Source organism: Carcharhinus amblyrhynchos, unplaced genomic scaffold (genome assembly GCF_965287045.1).
Source record: "Carcharhinus amblyrhynchos unplaced genomic scaffold, sCarAmb.v2.hapA scaffold_82, whole genome shotgun sequence".
Taxonomy (NCBI): Eukaryota; Metazoa; Chordata; class Chondrichthyes; order Carcharhiniformes; family Carcharhinidae; genus Carcharhinus; species Carcharhinus amblyrhynchos.
The window spans coordinates 549594-577073 of record NW_027649822.1 but is presented as its reverse complement, the minus strand read 5'-3'; the positions used below and the strand labels follow the sequence as shown (position 1 = coordinate 577073).

Below are 27480 nucleotides of genomic sequence, written 5' to 3'. Positions count from 1 at the left end.
TGGAGCCATTTAATTGGTTTGAGGTGGAAGTCCAACGAGTCTTGGGCAATGCACCAACCAACTGGTCCAGAATTACCAATACTAAACAACAGAGGAGTGAGGAAGGGTCCGAATTTGGGGAGCGACTCTTTCAAGTATATCAAGAATGTTCGGGAGTGCCCGAACCTGCCCGAATAGATAGAGCCTTTTTACAAGCATTTAAAGACGGGCTGTCACCAACTCACAAAAAATCCTTAAAATGGGAGTTATTAGTTCCCGGGATTATGATGAATTAGTAGAATGAGCATCTGGAATTAAAGATGGATCAGATGAGAAACCAGACCCATGAATAAAACAGGTAAATGTTAGTGCAAACAGTGGAGGAACTAAACCAAAAAGAGTACATGTTACAATTGTGGAAAGCAAGGCCACCTTGCCAGAGATTATAGAGCTCCAAAGGGAGGTAGGGGGAGAGCGCCTACTTCTCGGTTCTGTAGTAAGGATGGCCACACTAAGGCCACCTGTTGGAGCAAGCAAGGGAGACTGTGCCAATCGTTTCCTCTCCCCTCTCCTACAGAGGAAGGAGGAGAATGACGTGAGGTAACCCCCACAGGTCTGGGCAGAAAGAAGGGAAGGATCTGTCTGTCTGCACTAGTAGGGGACAGACAGCGTGAAATGCTGGTGGACACGGGAGCCTCCATATCTTTCACAGACCTACCCTTACACATAACAAATAAAATGATGTAAAAGGAATTAACGGGCAGAAGACCCCTGCCTACTTAAGTGAAACCACCCTCGTAGAAATTAATAACCTGTAAATACCTGTGTGATTTTATGTGTGTAAAAATAATGAAGGAACTATTATAGGAAATGACCTGATGAAGGAATACAAAGTCTTAATAGATTGCGGGAAGGGCGAATTGATTTGGCCCCATTCCAACAGAAGGAAGGATTGGACAGGGACACATGGAACTAATTTAGGGATCGTCCACGCAGCATCTGCAACAGGACCTGATTGGAAGTTAGAAGATAATGGATTGGCGCCATTTGCACCTCGGTTCCTGGGGTCTGGGCAGAAACCAAATTAGATACCGGACTAATTTAACTGGACCCCAGAAGAACATAAACCCCATCAACAGCACCCAATTAAACCCGAAGCAAAAAGGGCAATCGAGGAAATGGTGGAAGGGGATCCTTAGGGAAACCACCAGTACTACAAATTCCCCAACATGGCCAGTGCCTAAGCCCGATGGAAGTTATAGATTAACCATTGATTACAGAGCTTTAAACAAAGTGACTCCCCATTGTAGCCAGCCCCTCCACCATCTGAAACGGATTACCACCATCACACAAGGTATTCACAGTGTTAGATATAGCTAACGGATTCTGGTCCATTCCCTTGGATTTTAGTTCTCAGGACAAGGTGCACCTTCACTGTGGGTGACCGGCAGTACACACGGACTCGGCTCCCACAGGGATTCCATAATAACCTGGCCATATTTCACCGAGCAATGAGCAGGGTACTGGAGTAATTGGAACTCCTGAAAGGGAGCACAATCTTACAGTATGTAGACGATATTTTGATAGTCTCTGAAACTAAAGCGGAACATCAGACAGCATTATACTCAATCTTAAAGCACTTAGAAGATAAAGGGTTAAAGGCAAATCCAAAAAAGGCCCAAATAGGAAAGACACAGGTGTTATAGAACATAGAACATAGAACATAGAACACTACAGCACAAACAGGCCCTTCGGCCCACAAGTTGCGCCGACCACATCACCTACCAACCTACAGACCTATCTATAACCCTCAATCTCATTAAACCCCATATACTCATCCAGAAGTCTTTTAAAAGACCCCAGCGAGTTCGCCTCCACCACCACTGACGGCAGCCGATTCCATTCACTCACCACCCTCTGAGTGAAAAACTTACCCCTAACATCACTTCTGAACCTCCCTCCCCGCACCTTAAATCTGTGTCCTCTCGTAGCGACCATTTCAAACCGGGGAAATAGCCTCTGAGAGTCCACCCTATCTATTCCTCTCAACATTTTGTAAACTTCTATCAGGTCGCCTCTCAACCTTCGTCTCTCCAGGGAAAAGAGTCCCAGCTCCCTCAACCTAACTTCATAAGGCATGCCTCCCAGTCCAGGCAACATCCTTGTAAATCTCCTCTGCACCCTTTCAATAGCTTCTACATCTTTCCTATAGTGAGGCGACCAGAACTGCGCACAATACTCCAAATGAGGCCTGACAAGGGTCTTATAAAGTTCCAGCATTACCTCCCGACTCCTAAACTCAATCCCTCGATTAATGAAGGCCAGTACACCATACGCCTTCTTGACCACCTCCTCCACCTGCGAGGCCGATTTAAGAGTCCTGTGGACCCGGACCCCAAGATCCTTCTGCTCCTCAACACTACTCAGACTTCTGCCCTTAATAGTGTACTCGTTCATCCCGTTGGTTCTGCCAAAATGGACGACAACACATTTATCCGCGTTGAAGTCCATCTGCCACTTCTCCGCCCAGTCCTGCATCCTATCTATGTCCTGCTGCAACTTTTGCCATCCTTCCAGATCATCCACAACACCACCGACCTTCGTGTCATCAGCGAACTTACTTACCCATCCCTCCACTTCCTCATCCAGGTCATTTATGAAAATGACAAACAACAAGGGTCCCAGAACAGATCCTTGAGGCACTCCGCTGGTGACTGACCTCCATTCAGAAAAAGCCCCATCCACAACCACTCTCTGCCTTCTGCAGGCAAGCCAGTTCTGGATCCACAAGGCCAAAGGCCCTTGGATCCCATGCCCTCTCACCTTCTCAAGAAGTCTTGCATGGGGGACCTTATCAAACGCCTTGCTGAAGTCCATGTACACTACGTCCACGGCACTTCCTTCGTCAATGTGTTCAGTCACATTATCGAAGAACTCAACTAGGCTTGTAAGGTTATATTTGGGACATTTAATATCCCAGGGGACCAAGGAGATGCCTGTGGACAGGAAAGCCGCCATATAGCAAATGCCTAGGCTGGTGATCATCCGAGGGGTAAGGAAGGTTTGGGGGTTATTTAATTAGCAGAGTTTGCTAAATTGGCTGAGCCAATACAAAGATGAGTAAAAGGGGGGAAAACCCGCTCTAGAAACTGTGGAATGGGGACCAGAACAGGAAGAGGCACATAGCAAACTAAAAGCAGGATTAATGTCAGCCCCGGGACTTGGGCGACCCACACCAGTAAAGATTTTCATATCTATTGCAATAACAAAGGAGGGTTTTATTCAGTGATAGTGACACAAACCCATGGGGACAAACAGTGGCCAGTGGGATATTATTCTACAGCGGAGGGCCCCGTAGTGACCAGATTACCCCGATGTGTAGCCGCGCTGGATTGCGTGGCACGGGGTAAAAGTCAGCGAGCCCATTGTAATGACGGGAAATATAGTCTCGCACACCAAACATACCTTGGTGGAAATGTTAAATACAGGAAAATTACGGTCTGTCTCAAATATGAAAAGGACAAAGTGGGAGGCAGTACTTCTTCTCCCCAGCATCACCATCCTACAAGACATTGAGAGAATCCCACTGAAGGAATGTTAGGTGAAAGGAAACCACATACATGTAGGAATGGAGATGAAGGAGCAGAGGAAAGTAGAATAAAGGATGTGCCCTTGGAGGCACCGGAGGAGACCCTGTTTGTGGATGGGTCACGGAAGTATGTAGACAGATCACCACAAACGGGATGGGCGGTGTTAAACGCGGACTTACAAGTGTTCCAATCAGGAAGGATGTCAGCACAAGTGGTGGAGCTAGTAGCCCTGACCCAGGCTTTGACTGAAGTGGTGGGGAAATGGGTCACTATTTACACCAACAGTAGATATGTATTTGGGATTGTACATGACTATATGAACATTTGGGAAGAAGGGGATTCGTCACAATGGGAGGCCACTCAATTAGACATGGGCAAATAATAGAAATCTTATTAGAGGCCAGTGAGCTTCTACCGGAAGCCGCAGTGTTGAAGGTGAAGGCACACCAAAAAGAACCAGACAAGCAAAGTCCGGAGTGACATATTTTTAAGGGGAACCAGGTGGTTGACAGGGCCACAATCTGCCCTAGAAACAGGAGAAGTGCAAGCCCTGCCTGCCACCTGGGTTAAAATTGAACCTCCGATAGACATCTCACAGCTACATGAGGACACCCCTGGGGAAGAACGTGCAAGGTGGAAAGCTCAGGGAGCTACGCCTGATGAGAGGGGTATATGGAGGTTAAATTATAAAGTGTTAGTGCCTGAATGTATCCAGCAAACTCTGATACAGTTACAACATGGATTATCATGATGGGAAGGGATGCCATGATAGCCAGTATAGGATAGGAGTGGTGGTGGAAGGGAATGGGGATATTGCCTGGTATTGTCATCGGTGCACAACCTGTGCCCAGTTTAACCCAGGGAAACCTGTAAAGGTTAAGATGGGGCATCAGCCTCACCCTAAGGGTCCATGGGAACATCTACAAATTGACTTCACCGGGCCCCTCCCGCAGTCACACGGGAGAACAGACTGTTTGGTGATAATCAATCAATTCACCAAATGGGTAGAAGCGTTCCCCAATAAACATTGTTCAGCCATGACTGTGACAAGGATATTGGCTGAGGAAGTAATCCCAAGATGGGGGGTTCCTTTGCAAATAGACTGCGATCAAGGCACATACTTTATGGGGAAGGTAGTTAAAAACTACATGCCAACTGATGGGGATAAAACAGAGATTTCACACACCCTGCCACCCTCAAAGTTCAGGAATGGTGGAACGTATGAATAGAAACCTTAAGACCTTCCTGGCAAAGGCCATGTGGGACTCAGGAAGGAGAGTGACTGAGGCATTGCCCCTCATGTTAATGAAACTCAAAGCTACGATGAATCGAACCACAGGGCTGACACCATATGAGTTAATGGCTGGAAGGACCATGCAACTGCCCGAATCCATTATTACCAGGGGGACAGATGTAGGCTCTCTACCAGATAGAATTAGAGGATATGTTTTAGAGTTAAGCGACCAACTGAAGGGTATGTGAAAGACAGTAAGGGAAAACCAATTAACCAGGGATGAGTAAATTGAACTAGAACAGACCCTGAGGTACCCCCGACAGGCAGCAAGGTTATAGTAGAGACATTACCCGGAAAACCCGGGTATGCCCCCAAATGGAACGGCCCATACGAGGTTAACATCAGTGGTGACGCCTGTGCCTGCATAAAAATGCAAGGCAGGGGTGTCTGGAAACACTGGACTCAATTGAAAGAATAAACCAGCACCAATTGAAAATACGTAATGTGCTCAATTCACAGAGACAGCTGACCTCCAAGCAAGCTGATCGGGCTCCCGGGAAGTTGTGCGCGGGCGATCGGGTCAATGGGAAGCTTTGAACCATTGTATAATGGTCACGCGGGTTATAATTAAGTAATACGATGATTCTCCTGCTGTTTCTCATGACCTTGGCCCTGTCAGCCACAGAATGAGAGTATTGGTGGGATCAACAATCCTCTGAAATTGGACCCCTTCATACAAACACATTCGTGTATATTTCCTACTTATATGTAGTACTGTTGAATTTGAGCAAGTGCTGGGTCTGTTCACACATTCCCACGCTCGGAAGCGAGGGGGGAATATCCTTTGTTCCCTTTGTTGAACCCGGAAATGATAGAATGGATGTTGAATCAGAATGGAACCCAGGACGGGACAAGGAAAGTGACAGTTAAATCCCCATCAGGAACCACGATACAAGGTTCTTTCAATGTCAGTGACAGTGACGCTGTTCTGGGGTTGGGAGGCAGAGGGGAAACTCTATCAGCCTTTAAGAACCATTACATAAGAACATAAGAAATAGGAGCAGGAGTAGGCCAACTAGCCCTTCGAGCCTGCCCTGCCATTCAATAAGATCATGGCTGATCTGAAGTAGATCAGTTCCACTTTCCCGCTTTCTCCCAATAACCCTTAATCCCCTCTCTTATCAAAAACCCATCAACCCGCGTCTTAAAAATATTTAGCGAGGCAGCCTCCACCACTTCAACGGGCAGAGAATTCCAGAGATTCACCACCCTTTGAGTGAAGAAGTTCCTCCTCAACTCCGTTCTAAACCGCCCCCCTTTATCTTGAGGCTGTGCCCCCAGATCAGACTCTCCACCACACTTTGTTATGAAAAATCAACAGAGAGGTTCTATCTGCCTGCTAAGAAATAATTCCATACCTGTTGGCCGCAGCTACTGTATTCAGCAGATTAACATTACCAGTAGCGCCTGGACTCGGGTAGAACAGGTCACAATCCACTGCCCCACAGACAATGTCTCCGTTAGTTTCTCCTCCACCTATGTCAGCAGCATGACTGCTTACAATGGCACCTATTTTGTCTGCAGAAACAATGCCTATCCTTGACTTCCGGGGGATGGTCGGAGTCACGTTATCTAGCATATGTGGTACCCTATATTCACCATTACACCGACTTACAGAACCAACCCGAGATACACTCGCTCAAGACCAAGCGAGCCATTAGTGGAACAGAGCAATTCCTCATGCTAGCATACCCATTCTACGGAACAGCAAAGGCAGCGCAGGAACTTATACGTATGGTCTCAACCCGAGACAGAATTGCAAAAAAACTAAAGATGGGTTTGAGGAAGTAAGCACATTGATCTCTCAGATACCAGCAGAGGTTGTAGCTTTCCAGACCGTTGCCTTACAGAACCAACTGGCTCTCAATTATGTGCTAGCCTCCCAAGGAGGAACATGCACTATCGTTGGCTCCGAATGTTGTATGTATGTTCCAAATGCTTCGGAGAATATAACTCACTTGGCAGATCATATCAAACAAGTAGCAAAGACAAGAGACCCAATATCAGGATTATAACCCTTTGGGCTGGCTGGGGCAATGGTTTGGGACGTAGGGTTCATAGCTGATGTGTGGATTAATTGTATTAATTGTAATTGTTACTGCTTGCTGTGTTTATATGACATTATTGAATACCTGTTGTAAAACAGTAACAGCCCGGGTTATACAGGGTGCAAGTGTACAGGCAGAGGGGGCAGACCTCCTGACAAAGGAGCTAGGCCCATATGTCGGTAACAATTGGTTCTAAATTGGTCATGGGGCCATGCCTGAGCCCCGGGCCCCGACCAAAAGGGGGGAGTGCAATAGGGAATGGATTAATGAACTTTGTTATACTTAGAGATCTATAAAAAATTATTGTAAGACTTGTTTTCGACTTATTTTCATGTGTCCCAGACAGATGTAAGGCTTGTTTTCGTGTGTCCCAGACAGATGTAAGGCTTGTTTTCGTGTGTCCCAGACAGATGTAAGGCTTGTTTTCGTGTGTCCCAGACAGATGTAAGGCTTGTTTTCGTGTGTCCCAGACAGATGTAAGGCTTGTTTTCGTGTGTCCCAGACAGATGTAAGGCTTGTTTTCGTGTGTCCCAGACAGATGTAAGGCTTGTTTTCCTGTGTCCCAGACAGATGTAAGGCTTGTTTTCCTGTGTCCCAGACAGATGTAAGGCTTGTTTTCGTGTGTCCCAGACAGATGTAAGGCTTGTTTTCGTGTGTCCCAGACAGATGTAAGGCTTGTTTTCGTGTGTCCCAGACAGATGTAAGGCTTGTTTTCGTGTATCCCAGACAGATGTAAGGCTTGTTTTCGTGTGTCCCAGACAGATGTAAGTCTTGTTTTCGTGTGTCCCAGACAGATGTAAGGCTTGTTTTCGTGTGTCCCAGACAGATGTAAGGCTTGTTTTCGTGTGTCCCAGACAGATGTAAGGCTTGTTTTCGTGTGTCCCAGACAGATGTAAGGCTTGTTTTCGTGTGTCCCAGACAGATGTAAGGCTTGTTTTCGTGTGTCCCAGACAGATGTAAGGCTTGTTTTCGTGTGTCCCAGACAGATGTAAGGCTTGTTTTCGTGTGTCCCAGACAGATGTCAGGCTTGTTTTCGTGTATCCCAGACAGATGTAAGGCTTGTTTTCACGTGTCCCAGACAGATGTAAGGCTTGTTTTCACGTGTCCCAGACAGATGTAAGGCTTGTTTTCCTGTGTCCCAGACAGATGTAAGGCTTGTTTTCGTGTGTCCCAGACAGATGTAAGGCTTGTTTTCGTGTGTCCCAGACAGATGTAAGGCTTGTTTTCGTGTGTCCCAGACAGATGTAAGGCTTGTTTTCACGTGTCCCAGACAGATAAGACAGCAGCTGTTCCTGCTGTTGTACACAAGTTTATGATAGTCCCAGCTAATTGTGTTCAGAAATGTAGCTGACCCAGCTCGTATCTATGTTTGTGTCTTTAATATTCTGCCTAACATTGTGGAGCTTGCATGCCTTCATATATATTTGTTTTGTATTGTTTATGCGTTATGTACTGAGATATTATATGCTATAGAACCTATGAACATAAAATTGTTATACTGGCCCTGTTAACTTGTTGTGCCGGCCTGTATGTTAGCGAATGGCTAATCACACTTCAGATAACCATGAAGAAACGCTGAGGCAGCCGTGTTCCTACGATGGAGGACAACCCACAGCCTGGAAACCTGCTGAGAATGAGAAGATACGTACGTGCTTGGGGGGGTATAAATATGTGCTCTTAGTGTTCAGAGAGAAGCCAGGGGAACTGCTGTTAGGTACCAGGTGTATCTCCCAAAAGCTTTTGAATAAACTGCTATACTTTGACTCACAACGAGTCTCAGAGGCATCTTTACCAACAACAGTGAATGCTAAACTTACAGGCTGATATGTGAATAAGGATGGAAGAGAAATTGTGGAAAGAACATCTCCACCCAGACACTGGCAATGTCCAAACAGCAGCATCAATCTTCAGGAACATGTCAGCCTCTCTGTGAAGGGTTCCGGTCAGTCAGAGATGACTGCTGCACTGCCCACACTGAGTGACCATCCTGGTGGGCCCATGATGGGCAGTCTGGCAGCACCATAGGCTTGTGTGTGTCTTTGATGGGTGAGTAACAATGGAAATTTATGTGCTTGTAGAAGAGGGCACAGAGCGTCAGAGAAGGAGCCAAGAGTGACAGTGTCTGGATTGTGTCATCCTTATGCCAATGGAAGATGAAGTGCTGGAGCTGGGAGACCTGGAGGCTGGGTGGGCAATCACTGATGGTGAGATGGGTTGTGGATCCAGAGAGAGTGAGTGAGTGATGGGCACAGGAGAGGCTCTGCTGTTCAGTCCAAAACCTGGTGCTTGTGTGTTCACCATTGGTCAGATGGAGCTCTGGGTTAGGAACAGTCTCCAGGACATGTTGGAATGTGCATTACCCTCTAACATCCTTCACTCTCTCACAAATCAACAGCTGTGGTGAGCGGGAGACGGGTGTGCAGCTCTGAAGATGAGGAGGGGTCCTTAGAGTATAGACTGTCACATTATTCCCCATAACATCCGCCAGAGCAGATACTGTCTCACACGAGTAGCAAAGGGGTTACAATCTGGCAGCACAGGACAGCACACACAAACCCGAGCAGCTGATGGAGGCAGTAATAGCTGAGTTCACTCACACTCTTGAGGGGAGAGGGCAGAGCCAGCTTGTGGAAGGTGAAATGTGACTGGAGTCTTTAACAATACAGCAGATACTGGAGCTGCAGTGTAAGGTATTTTAACATCCGGTGGAGTTTCCAAAGGCTGTGTGTATCCATACACAAAGGATGGAGGAGTCAATCCAGACCAGCAGTGTTACCATGTCTCAGGTATGAGCACAAATAACATCCTCCACAGAGAGATTGGTGACCTTCATGGAGAGTCACATCCAGCATATCACCCACAGCAAATACACATGAGCTGCATGTTCTCACCACCTCCAGGAGCTCTGGGAGGGATGGGAAAATGTGCCTGGAGTCACTGTCAGGACTTTCCAGCTCAGCAAAGGACTCAGGAAATCTGAGGACAAAGGCCACTGTCATTGAAATTCCCAGAGGAGAGAGATAAAGATCCTGCCTGTAGCTCAGTGGAAAGTGCGGGGATGGGGGTGGTTGTCATGGTGGGGTTGCTTCCTTGGGTTTCACAGGGTTTTACTTTGTTGTTACCGGTCACTTTGTTATGTTTGTATTTTCAGTAAATTCAGAGATGGAACACCACTAAATAAATCCTTCACCATATTACTGGGTCTTTAACAGTTCACTGGGAATGTGAGATGGGAAATACAGCACTGAATGAGCTCAATACAATTCCAATGCCTTTGTTTCATGTAGTGACGGCTCCAGGGAAATTATAAAACATTCACAGAAACAGTAACAGTGCTGGAGATGGTGGAAGATTTATTACACTGAATGGCTGTGTGAGTTAAGGTCCATGGAAAACATGTCTGTATTACTGAATCTCCATCCTCCCTGACACAGATCCCATGTTCCTGGCCTGTGGTCCATGGGGTTCCTCATCATGAAGCATCTGGTCAACATTGTATTGCATCACACTTTGTTCAAAGCTTCTCCACTCTAACTCCAGGTTGTATAGAACACAGAACAACACCAGGACATTGAGACCCTCGCTGGGTATATTGAATAGTTCCACCTGATCTATCTTTAGAAACCCTCCGGCCTGATCAATGGTCACTCTAGTTGTTGTTGTGTTTCTCCTCTGTAACTGAGTTTGGGTTACACACAGGCACAATTACTCAATCCTTCAGTGGGTAGAGCTGGTCTTCACTTTTTCATGGGATGATGGTGTCACGGGGAATACTAACACTTGTAGTCCCTTCCCAATTGCCCTTGAGAAGGGGGTGGTGAGCCATCTTCTTAAATTCTGCAGCCACCTGGTACAATGCCATTCGGAAAGGACATCCAGGATTATGATGCCACAGTAGTGATGGCAATGCAATACTTTCCAAGTCAGCATGGTGTGTGGCTTGGAAAGGAATCTGAAGCTGGTTGGTGTTCCATTCTTCTGATATCTTTGCCCATCTCGGTGATAATTAGTACACATTTGGAACATGCTGTCTCAGGAAATGTGGTGAGTTGCTACAATCCACCTTGTATGTGATACACACTGCTGGCACTCTGTGTCAGTGATGGAGAGAGTTAATGTTTAATTTGGTGGATGGCCTGCTGGTCCATTCAGCTCCTCTGACACGGATGAGCTTCTTGAATATTTCTGAAGCTGCACTCATTCCAGTAAGATGAGCGGATTCCATCACACTGCTGACTTGTGCCTTGTTGATGGAGAACAAGCATTTGCGAGACAGGAGGCGAGTTCCTCATCTCTGAATTCCCAGCCTGTGATCTACCCTTGGAGCCACAGTGTTTACAGTTCAGTGTCTGTTCAATGGTCCCTGTGCAGCCCCCACCACCCAGATGTTGCTGGTCGAGGATTCAGCGATGGTGCTGTCATTCAATGTAAAGGGAATGTGGTTAGATTGCCTTCTGTTTGAGATGGTCCTCTCCTGGCACACAACATACTGAAGCCAAACTTGCTATTTATCAGGTTAAGCCTGAATGTTCTTCAGCCCTGAGCTCCAATGAAGAGTCATCCAGATTCGAAGGGGTCGCTGTTCTCTCTCCCCAGAAGCTGTCAGGATGCTGGGATTTTCCAGCATTTTCTGTTTTGTTCAGGTCTTGCTGTTTATGGACATGGACTGCTTCAGTATCTGAGGAATTGTGAACAGTACTGAGCATTGTACAATCATTAGTGAGCATCCTCACTCTGACCTTATAATGGAAGGAAGGTCATTGATAAAGCAATTGAAGGTGGTTGGGCTTCAGACATCACCCTGAGGAACTCCTGCAGTGATGATCATGAGGCACTGGAAGGATTCCACATTTTCTGATGATCAAGAGCAGACTGATGGAGTAGTAATTCACCAGATTGGATTTGTCCTGTTTTGTTCCACACTGTCTGGTAGATCCAGTGTTGTAGCTGTACTGGAACAGCTTGGCTCGGGGGATGGCTAGTTATGGAACACAATTCTTCAGTACCATTGCTGGGGTACTGCCAGGCTGACAGATTTTGCAGTACATAGTGCCTTCAGTCATTTCTTTACCTCACATGCAGTGAATCAAACTGATATCTGTAATGTTGGGGACCTCAGGAGGAGGCTGAGATTAATCATTCTACTCAGCACTTCTGGCTGAAGGTGGCTGCTAATGTTTCAGCCTCATTGTTTGTACTGATGGTCTGGGTTCCCTCATCAGTAACGATGGGATTCTTGTGGCTTGTTTATGGAATCATAGAATTCCCAGAGTGCAGAAGGAGGCCATTGGGCCCATCGAGTCTGCACCAATTTTTTGAAAGAATATCTTACTCAGGCCCTGACTCAAACTCCACATATATGGCCCACTGATCCCCCTAACCTACACATCCTCAGAGTGCTGGGACAACTTAGCATAGCCAATCAACCGAACCTGCACATCTTTGGACTGTGGAAGGAAACCGGAGCACCCGGAGGAAACCCACACAGACATGGGGAGAATGTGCAAACTCTGTACGTACAGTCATCCAAAGTCGGAATTGAACCATTCTCCCTGGCACTGTGAGGCAGCAGTGCTGACCACTGTGCCGCTGTGTCACCTAATGTAACCGGCATGTCCAACATTTGTTCCATGTCTAACACTATTTATGAGTGGATATGGCAAGACTGCAGATCTCTGATCTGATCCAGAGCTCGGTCTATCATATGCTGCTTCCTCTCTCTGGGCTGCAAGTGGCCGTGTGCTGGAGCTTCACCAGGTTCACATCTCATTTTTCGATACACCCCAGTCTAATTTGTTAATATATGTAAAGACAATTAGCCACAGTAACACTGTACTGATTGTGTAAGGAAATTTGTACTCAATATGTAAGCATGTTAGTACTTAGAGAATTTGTACTGAATAATTGTACCTAAACTGGATATGAAATACGGAATCACGGATAGTATTAGAGTGTCTTCCTTGAAGTAGAATTGGGATGGGTAATCAAGTATAGCTGATTTGTAACCTAATATAATCAAGTGTAACAAATGTGATCAGAGCAGGAGACCCAGAGAAGTAGTATAGCAGTTACTTATTAGCAAATGCAAACAATAGTCCCTTGGGGGGACAATGGACACAACCCAGCTGTCCAGCTTGAGATTGACCGTAATAAAAAGGAAATAATAAAGTAAGCATGGTGCTTGAGATTGACCGTAATAAAAAGGAAATAACAGCATGTTTTTCTTCACATTCGGCCTAAGTCAGCTAAACCACTATTAGTGTACAAGCAGAGTCGTAAAGATAAAAGCAAGGGATATAACCACCATGGTTTCAAGAAGAAAAGAGAGGAAACAGGGGGTGATCAATCTCAAGCAAAACAGATAAAGGGTCAGTATAAAAACAATGGTGGCCAAGCAAGGTTGGGTCGTAAAAGCGAGATAAGGATCTTGAGGTATGGAGCTGAAATGTGCTTAAAAAGACTGTAAGCCGATGGCTCGTTGGAGTGTTCCGGACCTCCCGGCTTTATTCTCTTGTGCTGGAAAATAAAGTCTACTGCTTGGAGGATTACAACTCAGACTCTCTGTTTCAATCGGGTTAAATAAGTTGTCGTCTTGGGGAACCACGACAATTGCTGGGAAAAGCCACTGTAAGCTTCCTCTAACTGAAAGAGTACAGTTCATCACTCCTGTCTGTCTCACAGATAACTTCATATTCATGCTGCCATTGTCTGTTTTATTTCATGGTCTTTAATTTTACTGCCAAGCTGGTTATGTGTCTATTAACAGTGGACAGTGTTTCTAACACGAATATTGATAGCTAGGGTGCTTGTAGTGTCGTTATTTGTGTTATTAAAAACACTGCCCATTATTAATAGGGATATAATTCTGACTATTCTGTACTGAGATTATTACCATTGACAGCTGAGCTGAGCCTTCAGCTCATTAATTCATGAGTACATAAGATACAGGAACAGAATTAGGCCATTCGGCCCATCGGGCCTGCTCCGCCATTCGATCATGGCTGATATGCTCCTCATCCCCATTTTCCTGCCGTCTCCCCATAACCCTTCAACCCATTACCGATTAAAAATCTATCTAAATCCTTTGTAAATTTATCCACCGCACTTTGGGGTAGTGAATTCCACAGATTCAGAACCCTTTGGGAGAAGTAGTTTCTCCTCAACTCTGTTTTAAATTTGCTGCCCCTTATCCTAAGATGAGGATTTCTCATCCTAGAATGTCCCACCAGTGGAAGTTACTTTATCCATACCTTTTATCATCTTCTATATTTCAATCTGATCTCTCCTCATTCTTCTAAATCCCAGAGGGTCTGAGCCTAAACTGTTCGATCTCTCTTCATACGACAAACCCCTCACCTCTGGAATCAATCTAATGAACCTCCTCTGAACTGCCTCCAATTCCACTACATCTTTCCTCAAATAAGGGAACCAAAACTGTGCACAATACTCCAGGTGCGGCCTCACCTTGTATCGCTGCAACAATACTTTCTTACTTTAATATTTTATTCCTTTCATTCACATTCACTTCCTTTATTATCTGCTGTAGCTACATTGCTAGTTTACTGGGACTCATGAACGAGGACATCCATATTCCTCTGTACCGGAGGACCTTGAAGTCTCTCCCCATTTGGATAATAAGTCACTCTGCCATTTCTCCAACTGAAATGCACGACCTCACACTTATCCACGTTAAAGTCCATCTGCCCGATTTTGGCCCACTCTCCTAACCTATCTATATCCATTCTTATTTCCTCATTGCAACTTACTGTCCCGCCTCCTGGGGTATAAGAATGATGAAACAAATTGCAATCACTGGTTTGTCTACTGGTGAAAACCACCTGTCCACCTCTCAAAGTATGTTTTTGTTCAATTGTTCATGGATAGGGGTGTCACAGGCAAGACCAGCGCATTGGTCTCTGGTGTAGTCCCGGAGGATTGGAGGATAGCGAATGTTGTCCCATTGTTTAAGAAGGGGAACAGAGACTTTGCCGGGAATTATAGACCGGTGAGTCTTACTTCTGTTGTGGGCAAGGTTTTAGAAAAAATTATTAGGGATAGGATTTATAGTTATTTGGAGTGTAATGAATTGATTAGAAATAGTCAGCATGGTTTTGTAGCGGGTAGGTCGTGCCTTACTAACCTTATTGAGTTTTTTGAGAAGGTGACCAAAGAGGTGGATGGGGGTAAGGCAGTTGACGTGGTATACATGGATTTTAGTAAGGCGTTCGATAAGGTTCACCATGGTAGGCTTCTGCAGAAAATGCAGATGTATGGGATTGTGGGTAATCTAGGAAGTTGGATCAGGAATTGGCTATCAGATAGGAGACAGAGGGTGGTGGTGGATGGTAAATATTCATCATGGAGTGCAGTTACGAGTGGTGTGCCTCAGGGATCTGTTTTGGGGCCACTGTTGTTTGTAATTTTTATTAATGATCTGGATGAGGGTATAGTTGGGTGGATTAGTAAATTTGCTGATGACACCAAAATTGGAGGTGTGGTAGATTGTGAGGAAGGGTGTCATAGTCTGCAGGGAGACTTAGATAGGTTGCAGAGCTGGGCCGAGAGGTGGCGGATGGAATTTAATGCGGAGAAGTGTGAGGTAATTCACTTTGGTAGGAGCAACAGATGTGTCGAGTATAGGGCTAACGGGAGGACTTTGAATAGTGTGGATGAACAGAGGGATCTAGGTGTGTGTGTACATAGATCCCTGAAAGTTGGGAATCAAGTAGATAAGGTTGTCAAGAAGGCGTACGGTGTCTTGGCGTTTATTGGTAGGGGGATTGAATTTAGGAGTCGCAGTGTAATGTTGCAACTGTACACTACTCTAGTGCGGCCGCACTTGGAGTACTGTGTGCAGTTCTGGTCCCCGCATTACAAGAAGGATGTGGAGGCGTTGGAGAGGGTGCAGAGGAGGTTTACTAGGATGTTGCCTGGTATGGAGGGGAGGTCCTATGAGGAGAGACTGAGGGATCTAGGGTTGCTTTCGTTGGAAAGAAGGCGGCTAAGAGGGGATCTTATTGAAACATATAAGATGATTAGAGGTTTAGATAGGGTGGATAGTGATAGCCTTTTTCCTCGGATGGAGAAAGCTAGCACGAGGGGGCATGGATTTAAATTAAGGGGGGGTAGCTACAGGACGGATGTCAGGGGTAGGTTCTTTACCCAGCGGGTGGTGAGGGATTGGAATGCCCTGCCTGCTGCAGTTGTAAATGCGTCTAGTTTGGGGGCGTTTAAGAGATCTCTGGATAGGTTTATGGACGAAATGGGATTGGTATAGGCTAGTGGGTCATTGTTTTTGTAACTGGTCGGCGCAACATCGTGGGCCGAAGGGCCTGTTCTGCGCTGTAATGTTCTATGTTCTATGTTCTATGTTGCCGACTGCTACAGGCCCCTCGGGGATGTGAGGGTAATTAGTGATGGGCAATGAATGTCGGTCTAACCAGCAATGTCCACACCCTGTGACAAATATTTTTCTCTCCCACATTTGCTGCAGATTGGCTCAAAAACCCATCAGCAGCAAACATGGGAAAGAAACGGCATGTGATTAGAGGAGCAGCTCCATACAGATTCTTCCATTCAAACTGAACTGTGTGACTGAGATTCTGGAAACTCGCTCCGGGGGCCGCATTGAGGGGCTTCGAGGGTCACATTCACCCCTTGGTCCACACGTTGGACAACCCTGGGCTAGACCATGTGTTTGATGGGTGAGGAACAATTTGTGTGTTTGGAAAGAGAGCAAACATCATCAGGGAATGAGTGAAGAAGAGTGGAGACATCCAGGTCTTGCCATCCTTACACCAATGGAAGATGAAGTGCTGGATCAGGAAGGTCTGGGGACAGAGTGGGTCATTACTGCTGGTGAGATGGGTTGAGTGGGTGGCCTAATGAATGGGCACAGGAGAGTGTCCGGTGAGGACAAAACATAGAGCTTGTGTATCCATCACTGGGCACAGAGAGCAGTCTGAAGGACGTATTGGGATAAGAACAAAATAACTAGGAGCAGCAGAAGGCCATTCAGCCCCTCGAGCTCCATCACGGCTGTTCTAATTGTAGTCACAACTTTTTCCCGTCGCTCCCTGTAACCCTTATTCGCTCCTCAATCCAAAATCATTCTTAACTCAGCCTTGAATATATTCAATGACTCTGCTTCCACTAGTCTCCAGGGAAGAGAATTTCACTGACCAGCGACCATCTAAAAAATAAATTTCTCCTCATCTCAGTCTTAAGGGACTGACAATTACATTTTAAAATCTATCCCCTTGTTCTGGACAAGAAGAAACAGCCTCTCAGCAACTACTCTGTTTCATCCCCTCTATGCAATCACCTTTTAATCTTCTGAACTTTCACAGATTTTGCTCCAATCTGCTCAAATTTTCCTCAAAATAAACCTCTCCATCCCAGGAATCAGCCAAGTGAACTTTCTCTGAACTGGTTCAAATACAATTCTATCCTTTAGGTAAATAGCTCAACACTATACACATTACTCCAGCTGTGTTCTAATGAAGGACGTGTAAAGCTGCAGCAAAACTTTCTTACTCTTACCTTCCATTCCTATTGCAATAAGAACGTTAAGAAACAGGAGCAGGAGTCATCCATTCTGTCCTTCAAATCCACTCCATCAGTCAGTGTGACCATGGCTGATCCTCTTCTTCAACACCATTTCCAACATTATCCCTGCATTCCTTGATTCACCAGCATTCTAATGGGAAACAAATACCCCTCATCTCAGCCTAAATAACTGTCCCTTATTCTCAGACTGTGTCCCAGGTTTCAGACCCTCCAGTAAGGGGAAACATCCTTTCTACATCTGGCCTATTGAACCCTATAAAATAGTGTAAGCTTCAATAGTGTCAGCTATCATTCTTCTAAAGGCCTGAGAATAAAGTGTTTTTGTTCCTCAGAGGACAACCCATCTGTCCCTGGACCTATTTTAGTGAACCTTCTTTACATGCCAAGTACATCTTTGCTTCAGTCAGGAGACCAAAACTGTCCACAATACTCCAGGTTGGTCTCAGCAAGCCTGCATATAATTACAGGAAGACATCTTTTTCCTTAACTCAAATCCTCTGAGAATAATGTCTAACATACCATTTGTTATCTTAATTGCTCTCATCTTCACTTTCAGTGCCTCATTAACAAGGACATCAAAATACCTTTATCATGGTGAATCCATCTACCATGCATATCTTTGGAGTTGTCTTCATGTCAGTTTTATTTTCGAACAAAATTGGATAACCTCATATTTTTCCACCTTGTCATCCAGCTGGCAAACATTTGGCCACTCCCTGAGCCTCTGCACATCCCCTTCAAACATTAATCACTGCATCCTCCTCACAATTCAGATTTCCACATGGTATTCTATTCATCACAAATTTGGAAATGTTATATTTGATCCCCACATCCATATCATTGATATAGATTCTGAATAGCTGAGACCCAAACACTGATCCCTGCTGGACTCCACTAGTTAGAGGCTGTCAATCCAAAAATAACCCATTTATTCCAACTCCTTGTTTCTGTCCACTAACCAGTTCTCAATCCATGCTGGTATATTTCACCCAATCCCATGTGCTCCAATTTTCTTTAATAACCTCTTATGTGTGAATCATCTAACTGTAGAATCCCGAGTGTAGGATACACACGGATGGAGTATTTTACCAAGATCCAATCCCCACAACATCACAATTTACTGGGGCTTATCCACCTAACCTACACATCTTGGGACAGTAAGGGCAATTTTATCATGGTGAATCCATCTACCATGCATATCTTTGGAGTGTGGGAAGAAACTGGAGCACCCAGAGGAAACACACACAGACACTGGGAAATTGGAGAAACTCCACACAGTCACCCAAGGCTGGAATTGAACCCGGGCCCCTGGCTGTGATACAACAATGCTAACCACTGTGTCACCGTGCCAGCCTTTCATAAATCCATGTTGGCCCTGTCTAATCCTGACATTAATTTTGAAGTGTTCTGTTCTCACTTCCTTTATTATAAATTATTATAGGATCTTCCATACTCTCACTGTCAGACTAATAGATCTACAGTTGCCCGGTTTCCTGTAACCCCACATATTTACATTGCTAATCCCCCCACCTACACATCTTGGACACTAACAGGCAATTTAGCATGGCCAATCCACCTAACCTACACATTTTTTGGACTGTGGGAGCAGCCAGTGGAACCCACACAGACACTGGGAGAATGTGAAAACTCCACAGACTGGAATGAATCTGGGTCCCTGACGCTGTGAGGCAGCAGTGCCAATCCCAGTGCCACATCTTCACTTAATCTAACACAATCCTTGAATTAGTAACAGTTGGAACACTTCTGCTGCTGTTTTTCAAATGAAAGGAAATCTATTTTTGTTGGAAACGCCACACATTTCCACATCACCCTGTCTAAAACAGCTTGTTTTGTGATTGACACTGGAACATGCTTCTCCAGGAAATTACTTCAATACATTCTGTGAACTAATCTTCTATTCAACTCTTGACAATCTGAGTGATTTATACTTTAAGTGGAAGAACCCATAGGAACATTGACCTACAGGGGGATCTGTGTATACAAGTCTACAGATCCCTAAAATGGTAACACAGGTGGATGAAGTGGTGAAGAAGGCAGACAGCATTGACTGGGGCATCGAGTATAAAAGTTGGCAAGTTATGTTACAGCTGTATGAAACTTTGGTTGGCCACATTTGAATATTGGTTGCAGTTCTGTTTGCCACAATACCAGAAGGATGGGGATGCTTTGGAGAGGATGTAAAGAAGGTTCTCCAGAATGTTGCCTGGTCAAGGGGGGGTTAAGTTTTGAGGAGAGGTTGGATAAACATGGATTGTTTTCATTACAAAAAGGGAGGCTGAGGGGTGACCTGATGGAGGTATACACAATTATGGAAAACTTTTCACACAGAGGGTGGTGGGTGCCTTGAATGCACTGTCAATGGAGGTGATGGAAGCAGGCATGTTACCAATGTCCAACATGCATGTTTATAGATACATGAACAGGAGATAAACAGAGGAATATAAATTGGGCAGTAAGTACTGGGTCTGAATAAGGATTAAGAGTCGCCGCAGGCTTGTTGGACCGAAGGGCCTGTTACTGTGTTGTTTGGTCTTCGTTCTTCTTTGTAAATAGAGATTAAAATCACCCGTGATTATTGCAGTTTAGTTTTACAAGACCCCATTATTTTTCCTGTAAACTGTGTCAGAGATTCTAAATATTGTTTGGAGCCTATAAATGATTCCCACAAGCGATCTTTTAACTTTGTTAATTCTTATCTCTCATCAAACCGATTCTGCATCTTGATCATTGGAACTAAGTTCACCTCTCGCTACTGTACTGTCATCTGTTACTAACAGCGAGACTCCACCACCATGTCCTGTCCTCCATTTACTGTCACCTATTCACTCTCCCCCGCTTTCACAAATCAATGGGTGCTGTGTCCGGGGAGAGCTGTACACATCTGAGGAGGAGGAGAGAACCTCAGAGGGTGCACCATAACATTGTTCCCCCACACCCTCAACATAAGGATCTGTGGGACTGACATCCCATTGCTCAGGGATCAGAGAGAGAAGCAACAGGAGTCAGAGGAAAAACAATTTTCCTTATTCGTAACTGACACCAATAGTAATGGGCAGTGTTTTTATACAAATACCAGCGGTGAAATTATATTGTTGAATATTCAGTTATTATAAACACAATCTCACACAGTCTGCTACTTACTCCAGTTTCTGTATTTTACAGTCCGGATTCCTCAGAGCCACAGACAGCCGTTTCACTCCTGAATCTCCCAGTTTATTGTCACCCAGATTCAGATCTATCAGTGAGCGGTTTGTACTGAGAGCAGAGGCCAGGTCATCGGCACAAGAATCAGTGAGATCATTATGTTTCAGACTGGAGATCAGAGAGAGAGAAATAACAGGAATCAGGGTAAATTCACAGTGTTTTTAAGAATAAGATCATTAACAATAATAATGTACAGCACGGGACATTCAAGAAACACGACTTCAGTTGATACAGAAGGCAAAATTATATTGATGCTGTAAATCTGAAATATGAATAAATATGTTGGAAACTCTCATCAGGTCAGGCAATATCTGTGAAGAGAGAAACAGATTTAGTTTCAGTTTAATTAGTTAAAATTAGAACGTGGAAGTAGCAGTGAATTAAATTGTTTAAAGTGACAGGGAGCTGGGGATGGGCGGGTGACAGGGAAAGGACAAAATGGAAGTGCTGGAGTGATTAAATGACAAAAAGGATGGTCAAAGGGAAGAGCGCAGGATTCCCATGTCCTTACCCTGAGTAAAAACTCTGACAACACCAGGTTTAGGTCCAACCGATTTATTTGATAGTAAACTCACAAGCTTTCAAGGTTAAACTCTTCTTCAGGTGAATGGAGAGTTCTGGCCTCAGACAGAGCATATAAAGCACAGACAGTTTACAGATTACTGATTAGAATGCGAATCTTTACACCTAACCTGCTGTTCAAGTCCTAAAGTGGCCGACAATGTGAGTGGAAGGAGCACTGTCTGGAGACAATACACATCTCTTTAACCTGTGATCAGTGCTCCTTCCACACACATTGTCGGCCACTTTAGGACTTGAACAGCAGGTTAGGTGTAAGGATTCGCATTCTAATCAGTAATCTCTAAACTGTCTGTGCTTTATATGCTCTGTCTGAGGCCAGAACTCTCCATTCACCTGAAGAAGAGCTTAAACTCGAAAGCTTGTGAGTTTACTATCAAATAAATCGTTTGGACTCAAACCTGTTGGCAGACTTTTTACCGTGTTTACCCCAGTCCAACGCCGGCATATCCACATCCTTACCCTGAGTCACAGGGAGGGACATGGGATGGTCAGTGGCTCAGGAATGGAGTGTGTGGTGGGGTTGAAGATGATGAGAGAGAAACCTTTTTCACACTGCCAGTGGTTTGGGTCTGGAATTACAGCCGGGAAGTGTGGTGGAGGTGGGCTGCATCGAAGGAATTAAATGATTATTTGAATATAAACATTGAGCGAGGATACGAGAAAAAGGCTGGAGAATGACACACATTCCTAATGTTAATTTGGTGAGCTAGTACAGACACGATGGGCCAAATGGCCTCATTGTGAACCACAACAATTCTGTGAAGATAATGGTTGGAAATGTATTGATATTGCAACTGGAAGTTGGTGATGTTGCCGTGTGGACAGTGTTAGTAGCCATAGTCCCCAGTAAAATATTAATATTTCTCTCCAATAGAGAGAGACAATTTGTTACATGTCACTTCAGGGTGACAGGTCTCCTCCTCCACTCCTGAGGGAACAGAACCTCCCTCCAAACCGATATAGCCTTCAGAATTTCCAGGGCAGTGTCAGTGAATTGGGTTTAATCTGCCTTCTGCCATTTCAGCCCTTTGTTCATTAACCAGGGCTCCCTCACTACTCCCTTCAGAGCCTTTAAAAGTGCTGCTGGCTGCCTTTAAATCTGGTGCCAGCTTTGCCTGAATGGGATCTTCCCCTGCAGCCAGTGGTTAATCTCTGAAACAACCAGAGCCCCAGAATAGATCACCAAACTTAAAAGAATGGGTCAAAGTACAGTGGGTGCAGTAGATGTTCATCTGTGATGAAAGAGTGTGAGAGTGTGTAAGAGGTCTGAACTGAACATATACGGACAAGGAGGCATTTGTCTTTACAGACCCAGCCTTAGACCGGTAAGAGGAGTAGCCCCCCCCCCACGCGAAGATCAGGATGTTGAAATGGGTGTGGAGAAAGATGCCTGGGGTGTGATGTTCAGATGTGAGTCAGAAAGAACCTGAGTGATCACCGGAGTAGAAGGAAAAGCCGGCTGAATAGTGTGAGCTTAAAGATGTGAGCTTACTTGTGTATGTGGTAATACGGAGGGATCTGATCACCCCTAACAGGTATCACCGGACTCTGATAAGAGCGAGCTTGGAGTGGGAGAGCGAGAAGGGAGAATAGAAGACTCCAGATGCTGAGTATAAACTTATCGGTGTTATGGCAGGATCACAAGGACAGTGGGGACCCCGGGATCCCTAATAAACGAGTATATGACTAAGAGGGACAAATTCATCAAACAGATGGGGAAAGGGGAGTGGGATTCATCTCACCCATTCGACCTACAACAGGAATGGTTGGAAAAGGGAAAAACAGGACAGAACTAAGAAAATTTGAATGATTTTAGTTCACCAATTGGCTGGATTAATTAAACAGTTTTCAGTCTCAGTAAGAAATGGGCTGACCATAAAGCAAAAATTAAAATGTTGGATGCACTCAATAGAGAGTTAGAAAAGAGAAACCAACTTTTAGAAGACCCCGGCTGGGGATCCTCGCCTCCTTATAGGCCGGCCATACAACCTACAGCACCTGTAGGAGACTCTGACCCCGATGAGAAAGAGGTTTATGATCTCGCTCCTATAACTCAGGGTGGGTCATTACAGAATCCCACTGCACAATATTTATTGACTTCCTTGGGAAGGTTTCAGCCCCGGAATAACAACAGGAAATTTTGGGCAAAACTGGACCCCATTTGGGTTGGACACCAATGACACTTGCGGGATATACACCAGTTGGTACGAGCCACTTGCCCGCAGGACAAGTGGAGACTGATGGGTGACGGGGCAGACCAGGCAAACTCCGTCGACTCAACTCGGTGTGATTACCAAAGCAGAAGTTGGACGTACGCGACTGAGATAAATGCCGAGATCGATGCAACGGTGGAAGCATTTAATTGGTTTGAGGTGGAAGTCCAACGAGTCTTGGGCAATGCACCAACCAACTGGTCCAGAATTACCAATACTAAACAACAGAGGAGTGAGGAAGGGTCCGAATTTGGGGAGCGACTCTTTCAAGTATATCAAGAATGTTCGGGAGTGCCCGAACCTGCCCAAACAGATCGAGCCTTTTTACAAGCATTTAAAGACGGGCTGTCACCAACTCACAAAAAATCCTTAAAATGGGAGTTATTAGTTCCCGGGATTATGATGAATTAGTAGAATGAGCATCTGGAATTAAAGATGGATCAGATGAGAAACCATACCCATGAATAAAACAGGTAAATGTTAGTGCAAACAGTGGAGGAACTAAACCAAAAAGAGTACATGTTACAATTGTGGAAAGCAAGGCCACCTTGCCAGAGATTATAGAGCTCCAAAGGGAGGTAGGGGGAGAGCGCCTACTTCTCGGTTCTGTAGTAAGGATGGCCACACTAAGGCCACCTGTTGGAGCAAGCAAGGGAGACTGTGCCAATCGTTTCCTCTCCCCTCTCCTACAGAGGAAGGAGGAGAATGACGTGAGGTAACCCCCACAGGTCTGGGCAGAAAGAAGGGAAGGATCTGTCTGTCTGCACTAGTAGGGGACAGACAGCGTGAAATGCTGGTGGACACGGGAGCCTCTATATCTTTCACAGACCTACCCTTACTCATAACAAATAAAATGATGTAAAAGGAATTAACGGGCAGAAGACCCCTGCCTACTGAAGCGAAACCACCCTCGTAGAAATTAATAACCTGTAAATACCTGTGCAATTTTGTGTATGTAAAAATAATGAAGGAACTATTATAGGAAATGACCTGATGAAGGAATACAAAGTCTTAATAGATTGTGGGAAGGGCGAATTGATTTGGCCCCATTCCAACAGAAGGAAGGATTGGACAGGGACACATGGAAATAATTTAGGGATCGTCCACGCAGCATCTGCAACAGGACCTGATTGGCAGTTAGAAGATAATGGATTGGTGCCATTTGTACCTCGGTTCCTGGGGTATGGGCAGAAACCAAATTAGATACCGGACTAATTTAACTGGACCCCAGAAGAACATAAACCCCATCAACAGCACCCAATTAAACCCGAAGCAAAAAGGGCAATCGAGGGAATGGTGGAAGGGGATCCTTAGGGAAACCACCAGTACTACAAATTCCCCAACATGGCCAGTGCCTAAGCCCGATGGAAGTTATAGATTAACCATTGATTACAGAGCTTTAAACAAAGTGACTCCCCATTGTAGCCAGCCCCTCCACCATCTGAAACGGATTACCACCATCACACAAGGTATTCACAGTGTTAGATATAGCTAACGGATTCTGGTCCATTCCCTTGGATTTTAGTTCTCAGGACAAGGTGCACCTTCACTGTGGGTGACCGGCAGTACACACGGACTCGGCTCCCACAGGGATTCCATAATAACCTGGCCATATTTCACCGAGCAATGAGCAGGGTACTGGAGTAATTGGAACTCCTGAAAGGGAGCACAATCTTACAGTATGTAGACGATATTTTGATAGCCTCTGAAACTAAAGCGGAACATCAGACAGCATTATACTCAATCTTAAAGCACTTAGAAGATAAAGGGTTAAAGGCAAATCCAAAAAAGGCCCAAATAGGAAAGACACGGGTGTTATATTTGGGACATTTAATATCCCAGGGGACCAAGGAGATGCCTGTGGACAGGAAAGCCGCCATATAGCAAATGCCTAGGCTGGTGAACATCCGAGGGGTAAGGAAGGTTTGGGGATTATTTAATTAACAGAGTTTGCTAAATTGGCTGAGCCAATACAAAGATGAGTGAAAGGGGGGGAAACCCGCTCTAGAAACTGTGGAATGGGGACCAGAACAGGAAGAGGCACATAGCAAACTAAAAGCAGGATTAATGTCAGCCCCGGGACTTGGGCGACCCACACCAGTAAAGATTTTCATATCTATTGCAATAACAAAGGAGGGTTTTATTCAGTGATAGTGACCCAAACCCATGGGGACAAACAGTGGCCAGTGGGATATTATTCTACAGCGGAGGGCCCCGTAGTGACCAGATTATCCCGATGTGTAGCCGCGCTACATTGCGTGGCACGGGGTAAAAGTCAGCGAGCCCATTGTAATGACGGGAAATATAGTCTCGCACACCAAACATACCTTGGTGGAAATGTTAAATACAGGAAAATTACGGTCTGTCTCAAATATGAAAAGGGCAAAGTGGGAGGCAGTACTTCTTCCCCCCAGCATCACCATCCTACAAGACATTGAGAGAATCCCACCGAAGGAATGTTAGGTGAAAGGAAACCACATACATGTGGGAATGGAGATGAAGGAGCAGAGGAAAGTAGAATAAAGGATGTGCCCTTGGAGGCACCGGAGGAGACCCTGTTTGTGGATGGGTCACGGAAGTATATAGACAGATCACCACAAACGGGATGGGCGGTGTTAAACACGGACTTACAAGTGTTCCAATCAGGAAGGATGTCAGCACAAGTGGCAGAGCTAGTAGCCCTGACCCAGGCTTTGACTGAAGTGGTGGGGAAATGGGTCACTATTTACACCAACAGTAGATATGTATTTGGGATTGTACATGACTATATGAACATTTGGGAAGAAGGGAATTTGTCACAATGGGAGGCCACCCAATTAGACATGGCCAAATAATAGAAATCTTATTAAAGGCCAGTGAACTTCTACCGGAAGCCACAGTGTTGAAGGTGAAGGCATACCAAAAACAACCAGACAAGCAAAGTCCGGACTGGCATATTTTTAAGGGGAACCAGGTGGTTGACAGGGCGGCACAATCTGCCCTAGAAACAGGAGAAGTGCAAGCCCTGCCTGCCACCTGGGTTAAAATTGAACCTCCGATAGACATCTCACAGCTACATGAGGACACCCCTGGGGAAGAACGTGCAAGGTGGAAAGCTCAGGGAGCTACACCTGATGAGAGGGGTATATGGAGGTTAAATTATAAAGTGTTAGTGCCCGAATGTATCCAGCAAACTCTGATACAGTTACAACATGGATTATCATGATGGGAAGGGATGCCATGATAGCCAGTATAGGATAGGAGTGGTGGTGGAAGGGAATGGGGATATTACCTGGTATTGTCATCGGTGCACAACCTGTGCCCAGTTTAACCCAGGGAAACCTGTAAAGGTTAAGATGGGGCATCAGCCTCACCCGAAGGGTCCATGGGAACATCTACAAATTGATTTCACAGGGCCCCCCCCGCAGTCACACGGGAGAACAGACTGTTTGGCGATAATCAATCAATTCACCAAATGGGTAGAAGCGTTCCCCAATAAACATTGTTCAGCCATGACTGTGACAAGGATATTGGCTGAGGAAGTAATCCCAAGATGGGGGGTTCCTTTGCAAATAGACTGCGATCAAGGCACATACTTTATGGGGAAGGTAGTTAAAAACTACATGCCAACTGATGGGGATAAAACAGAGATTTCACACACCCTACCACCCTCAAAGTTCGAGAATGGTGGAACGTATGAATAGAAACCTTAAGACCTTCCTGGCAAAGGCCATGCAGGACTCAGGAAGGAGAGGGACTGAGGCATTGCCCCTCATATTAATGAACTCAGAGCTACTATGAATCGAACCACAGGGCTGACACCATATGAGTTAATGGCTGGAAGGACCATGCAACTGCCCGAATCCATTATTACCAGGGGGACAGATGTAGGCCCTCTACCAGATAGAATTAGAGGATATGTTTTAGAGTTAACGCCCAACTGAAGGGTATGTGAAAGACAATAAGGGAAAACCAATTAACCACCCGGGTATGCCCCCAAA

The 27480-nt window shown here is 45.3% G+C and overlaps 1 protein-coding gene across 1 annotated transcript in view; it reads right to left on the bottom strand.

Moving 5' to 3' along the window:
• Positions 1–27480, bottom strand: part of LOC145337934 (NACHT, LRR and PYD domains-containing protein 3-like) — an 89276-nt gene that overhangs the window by 17416 nt on the left and 44380 nt on the right. The window contains exon 5 of the mRNA XM_080182717.1: positions 20643–20813. Within this exon, the coding sequence (XP_080038843.1) occupies positions 20643–20813 (171 nt within the window). The remainder of the gene's footprint in view (positions 1–20642; positions 20814–27480) is intronic.